Here is a 13078-nt window from a genome sequence, read left to right as displayed (position 1 = left end):
AATTGACGACGTGGTGCTGGTTATTGGTGTTGTGGTAGTTGAAATGGGCGGCGTGACTGTGGTGGTGGAAACTGTTGAAGGTTGAGTTGTAGTTGATCTTGGGGGAGACGGAGATGTTGTTGTTGTGTGTGATGGGGTTGTGGTCGTGGTTTCACTGATTCCTGTGCTTGTGGATCGAAATGTTGTGGAGATTGCTGGCGATGATGCAGAAGTTGGCGGACTGGGAGACGGTGTTGATGTTGTTTCAGGAGTTTTGGTCGAAATTGGAGTCATTCCTGTTGTAGTGGATTCGCTAGAGTATGATGTTGTGGTAATTGTTGGGGTTGGTGTTTCTGTTGACGGGGGTGACGTTGTCGTAGTGGTTGTGGGTGCAGTTGTGGTTGTTGTGTGACTTGACGACGTGGTGTTGGTTCTGGATGTTGTGGTAGTTGAAATGGGCGGTGTGCTTGTGATTGTGGAAACTGTTGAAGGTTGAGTTGTGGTTGATATAGAGGTGGATGTCGATGTTGTCAGGGTTGTGGGTTGCGTTGTACTCTTGCTTCCAGGGGTGCTAGTGGTTGTAGATATGGTTGAATGTGATTCTGTAGTTTCCATAGTTTCAGTTGTACACGTGGTAGTTGTTACAGAGCCGGTGGGTAATTCGGGAATACTGGTGGATTGTTGCTTTGTAATGGTGGTTGGGGATGTGGGGGAATGTGGCGTTGGGCTTGATTTGGGGGGCACTGGTGACGATGTCGTTGTTGTGGAAGTGGTAGAAAGTGTGGACGTGGGGATTGTTGGTGTTGGGGTTGATGCTGTCTGGGTTAAAGGTGTCGTCGTAGTTCTGGGTGGAGTTGTGGTTGTTGTGTGAATTGACGACGTGGTGCTGGTTATTGGTGTTGTGGTAGTTGAAATGGGCGGCGTGACTGTGGTGGTGGAAACTGTTGAAGGTTGAGTTGTAGTTGATCTTGGGGGAGACGGAGATGTTGTTGTTGTGTGTGATGGGGTTGTGGTCGTGGTTTCACTGATTCCTGTGCTTGTGGATCGAAATGTTGTGGAGATTGCTGGCGATGATGCAGAAGTTGGCGGACTGGGAGACGGTGTTGATGTTGTTTCAGGAGTTTTGGTCGAAATTGGAGTCATTCCTGTTGTAGTGGATTCGCTAGAGTATGATGTTGTGGTAATTGTTGGGGTTGGTGTTTCTGTTGACGGGGGTGACGTTGTCGTAGTGGTTGTGGGTGCAGTTGTGGTTGTTGTGTGACTTGACGACGTGGTGTTGGTTCTGGATGTTGTGGTAGTTGAAATGGGCGGTGTGCTTGTGATTGTGGAAACTGTTGAAGGTTGAGTTGTGGTTGATATAGAGGTGGATGTCGATGTTGTCAGGGTTGTGGGTTGCGTTGTACTCTTGCTTCCAGGGGTGCTAGTGGTTGTAGATATGGTTGAATGTGATTCTGTAGTTTCCATAGTTTCAGTTGTACACGTGGTAGTTGTTACAGAGCCGGTGGGTAATTCGGGAATACTGGTGGATTGTTGCTTTGTAATGGTGGTTGGGGATGTGGGGGAATGTGGCGTTGGGCTTGATTTGGGGGGCACTGGTGACGATGTCGTTGTTGTGGAAGTGGTAGAAAGTGTGGACGTGGGGATTGTTGGTGTTGGGGTTGATGCTGTCCGGGTTAAAGGTGTCATCGTAGTTGTGGGTGGAGTTGTGGTTGTTGTGTGAATTGACGACGTGGTGCTGATTATTGGTGTTGTGGTAGTTGAAATGGGCGGCGTGACTGTGGTGGTGGAAACTGTTGAAGGTTGAGTTGTAGTTGATCTTGGGGGAGACGGAGATGTTGTTGTTGTGTGTGATGGGGTTGTGGTCGTGGTTTCACTGATACCTGTTCTTGTGGATCGAAATGTTGTGGAGATTGCTGGCGATGATGCAGAAGTTGGCGGAGAAGGAGAGGGTGTTGATGTTGTTTCAGGGGTTTTGGTCGAAATTGGAGTCATTCCTGTTGTAGTGGATTCGCTAGAGTATGATGTTGTGGTAATTGTTGGGGTTGGTGTTTCTGTTGATGGGGGTGACGTTGTCGTAGTGGTTGTGGGTGCAGTTGTGGTTGTTGTGTGACTTGACGACGTGTTGCTGGTTATGGATGTTGTGGTAGTTGAAATGGGCGGTGTGCTTGTGATTGTGGAAACTGTTGAAGGTTGAGTTGTGGTTGATATAGAGGTGGATGTCGATGTTGTCAGGGTTGTGGGTTGCGTTGTACTCTTGCTTCCAGGGGTGCTAGTGGTTGTAGATATGGTTGAATGTGATTCTGTAGTTTCCATAGTTTCAGTTGTACACGTGGTAGTTGTTACAGAGCCGGTGGGTAATTCGGGAATACTGGTGGATTGTTGCTTTGTAATGGTGGTTGGGGATGTGGGGGAATGTGGCGTTGGGCTTGATTTGGGGGGCACTGGTGACGATGTCGTTGTTGTGGAAGTGGTAGAAAGTGTGGACGTGGGGATTGTTGGTGTTGGGGTTGATGCTGTCCGGGTTAAAGGTGTCGTCGTAGTTGTGGGTGGAGTTGTGGTTGTTGTGTGAATTGACGACGTGGTGCTGGTTATTGGTGTTGTGGTAGTTGAAATGGGCGGCGTGACTGTGGTGGTGGAAACTGTTGAAGGTTGAGTTGTAGTTGATCTTGGGGGAGACGGAGATGTTGTTGTTGTGTGTGATGGGGTTGTGGTCGTGGTTTCACTGATACCTGTTCTTGTGGATCGAAATGTTGTAGAGATTGCTGGCGATGATGCAGAAGTTGGCGGAGAAGGAGAGGGTGTTGATGTTGTTTCAGGAGTTTTGGTCGAAATTGGAGTCATTCCTGTTGTAGTGGATTCGCTAGAGTATGATGTTGTGGTAATTGTTGGGGTTGGTGTTTCTGTTGACGGGGGTGACGTTGTCGTAGTGGTTGTGGGTGCAGTTGTGGTTGTTGTGTGACTTGACGACGTGTTGCTGGTTATGGATGTTGTGGTGGTTGAAATGGGAGGTGTGCTTGTGATTGTGGAAACTGTTGAAGGTTGAGTTGTGGTTGATATAGAGGTGGATGTCGATGTTGTCAGTGTTGTGGGTTGCGTTGTACTCTTGCTTCCAGGGGTGCTAGTGGTTGTAGATATGGTTGAATGTGATTCTGTAGTTTCCGTAGTTTCAGTTGTACACGTGGTAGTTGTTACAGAGCCGGTGGGTAATTTGGGAATACTGGTGGATTGTTGCTTTGTAATGGTGGTTGGGGATGTGGGGGAATGTGGCGTTGGGCTTGATTTGGGGGGCACTGGTGACGATGTCGTTGTTGTGGAAGTGGTAGAAAGTGTGGACGTGGGGATTGTTGGTGTTGGGGTTGATGCTGTCCGGGTTAAAGGTGTCGTCGTAGTTGTGGGTGGAGTTGTGGTTGTTGTGTGAATTGACGACGTGGTGCTGGTTACTGGTGTTGTGGTAGTTGAAATGGGCGGCGTGACTGTGGTGGTGGAAACTGTTGAAGGTTGAGTTGTACTTGATCTTGGGGGAGACGGAGATGTTGTTGTTGTGTGTGCTGGGGTTGTGGTCGTGGTTTCACTGATTCCTGTGCTTGTGGATCGAAATGTGGAGATTGCTGGCGATGATGCAGAAGTTGGCGGAGAAGGAGAGGGTGTTGATGTTGTTTCAGGAGTTTTGGTCGAAATTGGAGTCATTCCTGTTGTAGTGGATTCGCTAGTGTATGGTGTTGTGGTAATTGTTGGGGTTGGTGTTTCTGTTGACGGGGGTGACGTTGTCGTAGTGGTTGTGGGTGCAGTTGTGGTTGTTGTGTGACTTGACGACGTGTTGCTGGTTATGGATGTTGTGGTGGTTGAAATGGGAGGTGTGCTTGTGATTGTGGAAACTGTTGAAGGTTGAGTTGTGGTTGATATAGAGGTGGATGTCGATGTTGTCAGTGTTGTGGGTTGCGTTGTACTCTTGCTTCCAGGGGTGCTAGTGGTTGTAGATATGGTTGAATGTGATTCTGTAGTTTCCATAGTTTCAGTTGTACACGTGGTAGTTGTTACAGAGCCGGTGGGTAATTTGGGAATACTGGTGGATTGTTGCTTTGTAATGGTGGTTGGGGATGTGGGGGAATGTGGCGTTGGGCTTGATTTGGGGGGCACTGGTGACGATGTCGTTGTTGTGGAAGTGGTAGAAAGTGTGGACGTGGGGATTGTTGGTGTTGGGGTTGATGCTGTCCGGGTTAAAGGTGTCGTCGTAGTTGTGGGTGGAGTTGTGGTTGTTGTGTGAATTGACGACGTGGTGCTGGTTACTGGTGTTGTGGTAGTTGAAATGGGCGGCGTGACTGTGGTGGTGGAAACTGTTGAAGGTTGAGTTGTACTTGATCTTGGGGGAGACGGAGATGTTGTTGTTGTGTGTGCTGGGGTTGTGGTCGTGGTTTCACTGATTCCTGTGCTTGTGGATCGAAATGTGGAGATTGCTGGCGATGATGCAGAAGTTGGCGGAGAAGGAGAGGGTGTTGATGTTGTTTCAGGAGTTTTGGTCGAAATTGGAGTCATTCCTGTTGTAGTGGATTCGCTAGTGTATGGTGTTGTGGTAATTGTTGGGGTTGGTGTTTCTGTTGACGGGGGTGATGTTGTCGTAGTGGTTGTGGGTGCAGTTGTGGTTGTTGTGTGACTTGACGACGTGTTGCTGGTTATGGATGTTGTGGTAGTTGAAATGGGCGGTGTGCTTGTGATTGTGGAAACTGTTGAAGGTTGAGTTGTGGTTGATATAGAGGTGGATGTCGATGTTGTCAGGGTTGTGGGTTGCGTTGTACTCTTGCTTCCAGGAGTGCTAGTGGTTGTAGATATGGTTGAATGTGATTCTGTAGTTTCCATAGTTTCAGTTGTACATGTGGTAGTTGTTACAGAGCCGGTGGGTAATTCGGGAATACTGGTGGATTGTTGCTTTGTAATGGTGGTTGGGGATGTGGGGGAATGTGGCGTTGGGCTTGATTTGGGGGGCACTGGTGACGATGTCGTTGTTGTGGAAGTGGTAGAAAGTGTGGACGTGGGGATTGTTGGTGTTGGGGTTGATGCTGTCTGGGTTAAAGGTGTCGTCGTAGTTCTGGGTGGAGTTGTGGTTGTTGTGTGAATTGACGACGTGGTGCTGGTTATTGGTGTTGTGGTAGTTGAAATGGGCGGCGTGACTGTGGTGGTGGAAACTGTTGAAGGTTGAGTTGTAGTTGATCTTGGGGGAGACGGAGATGTTGTTGTTGTGTGTGATGGGGTTGTGGTCGTGGTTTCACTGATTCCTGAGCTTGTGGATCGAAATGTTGTGGAGATTGCTGGCGATGATGCAGAAGTTGGCGGAGAAGGAGAGGGTGTTGATGTTGTTTCAGGAGTTTTGGTCGAAATTGGAGTCATTCCTGTTGTTGTAGATGTGCTAGAGTATGATGTTGTGGTAATTGTTGGGGTTGATGATGGCGGAGCTGGAGAGGGTGTTGATGTTGTTTCTGGGGATGTGGTCGAAATTGGAGTGATTCCTGTTGTAGTGGATTCGCTAGAGTATGATGTTGTGGTAATTGTTGGGGTTGTTGTTTCTGTTGACGGGGGTGACGTTGTCGTAGTGGTTGTGGGTGCAGTTGTGGTTGTTGTTTGACTTGACGACGTGTTGCTGGTTATGGATGTTGTGGTAGTTGAAATGGGCGGTGTGCTTGTGATTGTGGAAACTGTTGAAGGTTGAGTTGTGGTTGATATAGAGGTGGATGTCGATGTTGTCAGGGTTGTGGGTTGCGTTGTACTGTTGCTTCCAAGGGTGCTAGTGGTTGTAGATATGGTTGAATGTGATTCTGTAGTTTCCATAGTTTCAGTTGTACACGTGGTAGTTGTTACAGAGCCGGTGGGTAATTCGGGAATACTGGTGGATTGTTGCTTTGTAATGGTGGTTGGGGATGTGGGGGAATGTGGCGTTGGGCTTGATTTGGGGGGCACTGGTGACGATGTCGTTGTTGTGGAAGTGGTAGAAAGTGTGGACGTGGGGATTGTTGGTGTTGGGGTTGATGCTGTCCGGGTTAAAGGTGTCGTCGTAGTTGTGGGTGGAGTTGTGGTTGTTGTGTGAATTGACGACGTGATGCTGGTTATTGGTGTTGTGGTAGTTGAAATGGGCGGCGTGACTGTGGTGGTGGAAACTGTTGAAGGTTGAGTTGTAGTTGATCTTGGGGGAGACGGAGATGTTGTTGTTGTGTGTGATGGGGTTGTGGTCGTGGTTTCACTGATTCCTGTGCTTGTGGATCGAAATGTTGTGGAGATTGCTGGCGATGATGCAGAAGTTGGCGGAGAAGGAGAGGGTGTTGATGTTGTTTCAGGAGTTTTGGTCGAAATTGGAGTCATTCCTGTTGTAGTGGATTCGCTAGAGTATGATGTTGTGGTAATTGTTGGGGTTGGTGTTTCTGTTGACGGGGGTGACGTTGTCGTAGTGGTTGTGGGTGCAGTTGTGGTTGTTGTGTGACTTGACGACGTGTTGCTGGTTATGGATGTTGTGGTAGTTGAAATGGGCGGTGTGCTTGTGATTGTGGAAACTGTTGAAGGTTGAGTTGTGGTTGATATAGAGGTGGATGTCGATGTTGTCAGGGTTGTGGGTTGCGTTGTACTCTTGCTTCCAGGGGTGCTAGTGGTTGTAGATATGGTTGAATGTGATTCTGTAGTTTCCATAGTTTCAGTTGTACACGTGGTAGTTGTTACAGAGCCGGTGGGTAATTCGGGAATACTGGTGGATTGTTGCTTTGTAATGGTGGTTGGGGATGTGGGGGATTGTGGCGTTGGGCTTGATTTGGGGGGCACTGGTGACGATGTCGTTGTTGTGGAAGTGGTAGAAAGTGTGGACGTGGGGATTGTTGGTGTTGGGGTTGATGCTGTCCGGGTTAAAGGTGTCGTCGTAGTTGTGGGTGCAGTTGTGGTTGTTGTGTGAATTGACGACGTGGTGCTGGTTATTGGTGTTGTGGTAGTTGAAATGGGCGGCGTGACTGTGGTGGTGGAAACTGTTGAAGGTTGAGTTGTAGTTGATCTTGGGGGAGACGGAGATGTTGTTGTTGTGTGTGATGGGGTTGTGGTCGTGGTTTCACTGATTCCTGTGCTTGTGGATCGAAATGTTGTGGAGATTGCTGGCGATGATGCAGAAGTTGGCGGAGAAGGAGAGGGTGTTGATGTTGTTTCTGGGGATGTGGTCGAAATTGGAGACATTCCTGTTGTAGTGGATTCGCTAGAGTATGATGTTGTGGTAATTGTTGGGGTTGGTGTTTCTGTTGACGGGGGTGACGTTGTCGTAGTGGTTGTGGGTGCAGTTGTGGTTGTTGTGTGACTTGACGACGTGTTGCTGGTTATGGATGTAGTGGTAGTTGAAATGGGCGGTGTGCTTGTGATTGTGGAAACTGTTGAAGGTTGAGTTGTGGTTGATATAGAGGTGGATGTCGATGTTGTCAGGGTTGTGGGTTGCGTTGTACTCTTGCTTCCAGGGGTGCTAGTAGTTGTAGATATGGTTGAATGTGATTCTGTAGTTTCCATAGTTTCAGTTGTACACGTGGTAGTTGTTACAGAGCCGGTGGGTAATTCGGGAATACTGGTGGATTGTTGCTTTGTAATGGTGGTTGGGGATGTGGGGGATTGTGGCGTTGGGCTTGATTTGGGGGGCACTGGTGACGATGTCGTTGTTGTGGAAGTGGTAGAAAGTGTGGACGTGGGGATTGTTGGTGTTGGGGTTGATGCTGTCCGGGTTAAAGGTGTCGTCGTAGTTGTGGGTGGAGTTGTTGTTGTTGTGTGAATTGACGACGTGGTGCTGGTTATTGGTGTTGTGGTAGTTGAAATGGGCGGCGTGACTGTGGTGGTGGAAACTGTTGAAGGTTGAGTTGTAGTTGATCTTGGGGGAGACGGAGATGTTGTTGTTGTGTGTGATGGGGTTGTGGTCGTGGTTTCACTGATTCCTGTGCTTGTGGATCGAAATGTTGTGGAGATTGCTGGCGATGATGCAGAAGTTGGCGGACTGGGAGACGGTGTTGATGTTGTTTCAGGAGTTTTGGTCGAAATTGGAGTCATTCCTGTTGTAGTGGATTCGCTAGAGTATGATGTTGTGGTAATTGTTGGGGTTGGTGTTTCTGTTGACGGGGGTGACGTTGTCGTAGTGGTTGTGGGTGCAGTTGTGGTTGTTGTGTGACTTGACGACGTGTTGCTGGTTATGGATGTTGTGGTAGTTGAAATGGGCGGTGTGCTTGTGATTGTGGAAACTGTTGAAGGTTGAGTTGTGGTTGATATAGAGGTGGATGTCGATGTTGTCAGGGTTGTGGGTTGCGTTGTACTCTTGCTTCCAGGGGTGCTAGTGGTTGTAGATATGGTTGAATGTGATTCTGTAGTTTCCATAGTTTCAGTTGTACACGTGGTAGTTGTTACAGAGCCGGTGGGTAATTCGGGAATACTGGTGGATTGTTGCTTTGTAATGGTGGTTGGGGATGTGGGGGATTGTGGCGTTGGGCTTGATTTGGGGGGCACTGGTGACGATGTCGTTGTTGTGGAAGTGGTAGAAAGTGTGGACGTGGGGATTGTTGGTGTTGGGGTTGATGCTGTCCGGGTTAAAGGTGTCGTCGTAGTTGTGGGTGGAGTTGTGGTTGTTGTGTGAATTGACGACGTGGTGCTGGTTATTGGTGTTGTGGTAGTTGAAATGGGCGGCGTGACTGTGGTGGTGGAAACTGTTGAAGGTTGAGTTGTAGTTGATCTTGGGGGAGACGGAGATGTTGTTGTTGTGTGTGATGGGGTTGTGGTCGTGGTTTCACTGATTCCTGTGCTTGTGGATCGAAATGTTGTGGAGATTGCTGGCGATGATGCAGAAGTTGGCGGAGAAGGAGAGGGTGTTGATGTTGTTTCTGGGGATGTGGTCGAAATTGGAGACATTCCTGTTGTAGTGGATTCGCTAGAGTATGATGTTGTGGTAATTGTTGGGGTTGGTGTTTCTGTTGACGGGGGTGACGTTGTCGTAGTGGTTGTGGGTGCAGTTGTGGTTGTTGTGTGACTTGACGACGTGGTGCTGGTTATGGATGTTGTGGTAGTTGAAATGGGCGGTGTGCTTGTGATTGTGGAAACTGTTGAAGGTTGAGTTGTGGTTGATATAGAGGTGGATGTCGATGTTGTCAGGGTTGTGGGTTGCGTTGTACTCTTGCTTCCAGGGGTGCTAGTAGTTGTAGATATGGTTGAATGTGATTCTGTAGTTTCCATAGTTTCAGTTGTACACGTGGTAGTTGTTACAGAGCCGGTGGGTAATTCGGGAATACTGGTGGATTGTTGCTTTGTAATGGTGGTTGGGGATGTGGGGGATTGTGGCGTTGGGCTTGATTTGGGGGGCACTGGTGACGATGTCGTTGTTGTGGAAGTGGTAGAAAGTGTGGACGTGGGGATTGTTGGTGTTGGGGTTGATGCTGTCCGGGTTAAAGGTGTCGTCGTAGTTGTGGGTGGAGTTGTTGTTGTTGTGTGAATTGACGACGTGGTGCTGGTTATTGGTGTTGTGGTAGTTGAAATGGGCGGCGTGACTGTGGTGGTGGAAACTGTTGAAGGTTGAGTTGTAGTTGATCTTGGGGGAGACGGAGATGTTGTTGTTGTGTGTGATGGGGTTGTGGTCGTGGTTTCACTGATTCCTGTGCTTGTGGATCGAAATGTTGTGGAGATTGCTGGCGATGATGCAGAAGTTGGCGGAGAAGGAGAGGGTGTTGATGTTGTTTCAGGAGTTTTGGTCGAAATTGGAGTCATTCCTGTTGTAGTGGATTCGCTCGAGTATGATGTTGTGGTAATTGTTGGGGTTGGTGTTTCTGTTGACGGGGGTGACGTTGTCGTAGTGGTTGTGGGTGCAGTTGTGGTTGTTGTGTGACTTGACGACGTGTTGCTGGTTATGGATGTTGTGGTAGTTGAAATGGGCGGTGTGCTTGTGATTGTGGAAACTGTTGAAGGTTGAGTTGTGGTTGATATAGAGGTGGATGTCGATGTTGTCAGGGTTGTGGATTGCGTTGTACTCTTGCTTCCAGGGGTGCTAGTGGTTGTAGATATGGTTGAATGTGATTCTGTAGTTTCCATAGTTTCAGTTGTACACGTGGTAGTTGTTACAGAGCCGGTGGGTAATTCGGGAATACTGGTGGATTGTTGCTTTGTAATGGTGGTTGGGGATGTGGGGGAATGTGGCGTTGGGCTTGATTTGGGGGGCACTGGTGACGATGTCGTTGTTGTGGAAGTGGTAGAAAGTGTGGACGTGGGGATTGTTGGTGTTGGGGTTGATGCTGTCCGGGTTAAAGGTGTCGTCGTAGTTGTGGGTGGAGTTGTGGTTGTTGTGTGAATTGACGACGTGGTGCTGGTTATTGGTGTTGTGGTAGTTGAAATGGGTGGCGTGACTGTGGTGGTGGAAACTGTTGAAGTTTGAGTTGTAGTTGATCTTGGGGGAGACGGAGATGTTGTTGTTGTGTGTGATGGGGTTGTGGTCGTGGTTTCACTGATTCCTGTGCTTGTGGATCGAAATGTTGTGGAGATTGCTGGCGATGATGCAGAAGTTGGCGGAGAAGGAGAGGGTGTTGATGTTGTTTCTGGGGATGTGGTCGAAATTGGAGTCATTCCTGTTGTAGTGGATTCGCTAGAGTATGATGTTGTGGTAATTGTTGGGGTTGTTGTTTCTGTTGACGGGGGTGACGTTGTCGTAGTGGTAGTGGGTGCAGTTGTGGTTGTTGTGTGACTTGACGACGTGTTGCTGGTTATGGATGTTGTGGTAGTTGAAATGGGCGGTGTGCTTGTGATTGTGGAAACTGTTGAAGGTTGAGTTGTGGTTGATATAGAGGTGGATGTCGATGTTGTCAGGGTTGTGGGTTGCGTTGTACTCTTGCTTCCAGGGGTGCTAGTGGTTGTAGATATGGTTGAATGTGATTCTGTAGTTTCCATAGTTTCAGTTGTACACGTGGTAGTTGTTACAGAGCCGGTGGGTAATTCGGGAATACTGGTGGATTGTTGCTTTGTAATGGTGGTTGGGGATGTGGGGGATTGTGGCGTTGGGCTTGATTTTGGGGGCACTGGTGACGATGTCGTTGTTGTGGAAGTGGTAGAAAGTGTGGACGTGGGGATTGTTGGTGTTGGGGTTGATGCTGTCCAGGTTAAAGGTGTCGTCGTAGTTGTGGGTGGAGTTGTGGTTGTTGTGTGAATTGACGACGTGGTGCTGGTTATTGGTGTTGTGGTAGTTGAAATGGGCGGCGTGACTGTGGTGGTGGAAACTGTTGAAGGTTGAGTTGTAGTTGATCTTGGGGGAGACGGAGATGTTGTTGTTGTGTGTGATGGGGTTGTGGTCGTGGTTTCAGTGATACCTGTTCTTGTGGATCGAAATGTTGTGGAGATTGCTGGCGATGATGCAGAAGTTGGCGGAGAAGGAGAGGGTGTTGATGTTGTTTCAGGAGTTTTGGTCGAAATTGGAGTCATTCCTGTTGTAGTGGATTCGCTAGAGTATGATTTTGTGGTAATTGTTGTGGTTGGTGTTTCTGTTGACGGGGGTGACGTTGTCGTAGTGGTTGTGGGTGCAGTTGTGGTTGTTGTGTGACTTGACGACGTGTTGCTGGTTATGGATGTTGTGGTAGTTGAAATGGGCGGTGTGCTTGTGATTGTGGAAACTGTTGAAGGTTGAGTTGTGGTTGATATAGAGGTGGATGTCGATGTTGTCAGGGTTGTGGGTTGCGTTGTACTCTTGCTTCCAGGGGTGCTAGTGGTTGTAGATATGGTTGAATGAGATTCAGTAGTTTCCATTGTTTCAGTTGTACACGTGGTAGTTGTTATAGAGCCGGTCGGTAATTCGGACGTACTAGAGGATTGTTGCTTTGTAATGGTGGTTGGCGATGTGGAGGAATGTGGCGTTGGGGTTGAATTTGGGGGCACTGGCGATGTTGTTGTTATTGTGGTAATTGTTGTAGGGCCAGTGGGCAGTTTGTTTGTGCTAGTGGATGGTTGCATTTCACTGCTGGTTTGAGATGTGGGCGAATTAGGTGTTTGGATTGATGTTGGAGGAGTTGGAGATTGCGTTAAGGTTGTTTCCAAAGTTGTGGTAGAAATTGGGGGTAATCCTGCTGTTGTTGGTGTGGTAGTTGGATTTGATGTTGATGATGTTGGATTGGTATGTGTGGTGCTCGTTGTTGGTTGTGTTGTTGTTGCAGTAGGTAAACATATGAAATCACAACACTGCACTTGTATTTCATAGTCGTAGCATTGTATGCTGTGATGTTGGTCCTTGTTTTCACACATGAGCCCAAACGAGACATTGCACTGCACGGTTTGTTCAAGATCTTCAAGTTCTACATCTGGTGCATGTATGGCTCTACATTCAATGTTGCTTGGAGCATCACAGATTGCATGTCCATGCTGCTTAAGTGTATCATAAGTTTCAAAATCACCTCCCCTATAACCAGAGATAGGTTTGCTTACACTTATCCACTTGGTCCATTCACATTCTTCCACTATCACACAGGTAGCTGTGGGGAATTATAAGGTTTACTGTGTCAATGGTTTACATTGGGATTAATTTAATTTCTGCATAGTTCAAGAAACGGAATCGTACATATTCACAACTTACATACTCACTACCTGTAAACTGGTACTATATAATTTACAAAAGAATCGCCATAAGCCACTTCTCTTTAGCCTGTTATTAATGGCGGATTCTGTGCAGGCAAGGTTTTCATAAAATTTCATGTGAATAATAATAATCTTTATTAGTGTCACTGTAGGCTTACATTAACGCTGCATTAATTTACGGTGAAAATCCCCTGGTCGCCACATTACGGCGTCTGTTCGGGTACACTGAGGGAGAATTCAGAATATCCAATTCACCTAACAAGCACATATTTTTTGGACTTGTGTGAGGAAACTGGAGCATCCGAGGAAACCGACGCAGACAGAGGGAGAACGTGCAGACTCCGCACAGACAGTGACCCAAGCGGGGAATCGAACCCAAGTCCCTGGCGCTGTAAAGCAACAGTGCTAACCACTGTGCTACCGTGCCACCCATATTTTGAAATTAACTATAAAATGATAAGTGTGTTGAAACTTGGGATTACATTATTTGCACTAAATTATGTCAATACAATTA

General features: G+C 47.8%; 1 protein-coding gene across 1 annotated transcript in view; it reads right to left on the bottom strand.

Annotated features, from left to right (window-relative positions):
• Positions 1-20: 20 nt before the first annotated feature.
• LOC140430256 (uncharacterized) overlaps positions 21-13078 on the bottom strand; it is a 99895-nt gene continuing 86837 nt past the window's right edge. Inside the window, exons 29-30 of the mRNA XM_072517682.1 lie at positions 156-12461; positions 21-97 (exon numbers count right to left, since the gene is read on the bottom strand). Of these exons, the coding sequence (XP_072373783.1) occupies positions 21-97; positions 156-12461 (12383 nt within the window). The remainder of the gene's footprint in view (positions 98-155; positions 12462-13078) is intronic.

Source organism: Scyliorhinus torazame, chromosome 10 (assembly GCF_047496885.1).
Source record: "Scyliorhinus torazame isolate Kashiwa2021f chromosome 10, sScyTor2.1, whole genome shotgun sequence".
NCBI lineage: Eukaryota > Metazoa > Chordata > Chondrichthyes > Carcharhiniformes > Scyliorhinidae > Scyliorhinus > Scyliorhinus torazame.
Note: the sequence above shows the minus strand (reverse complement) of the source record. Positions and strands in the feature narration are given on the sequence as shown.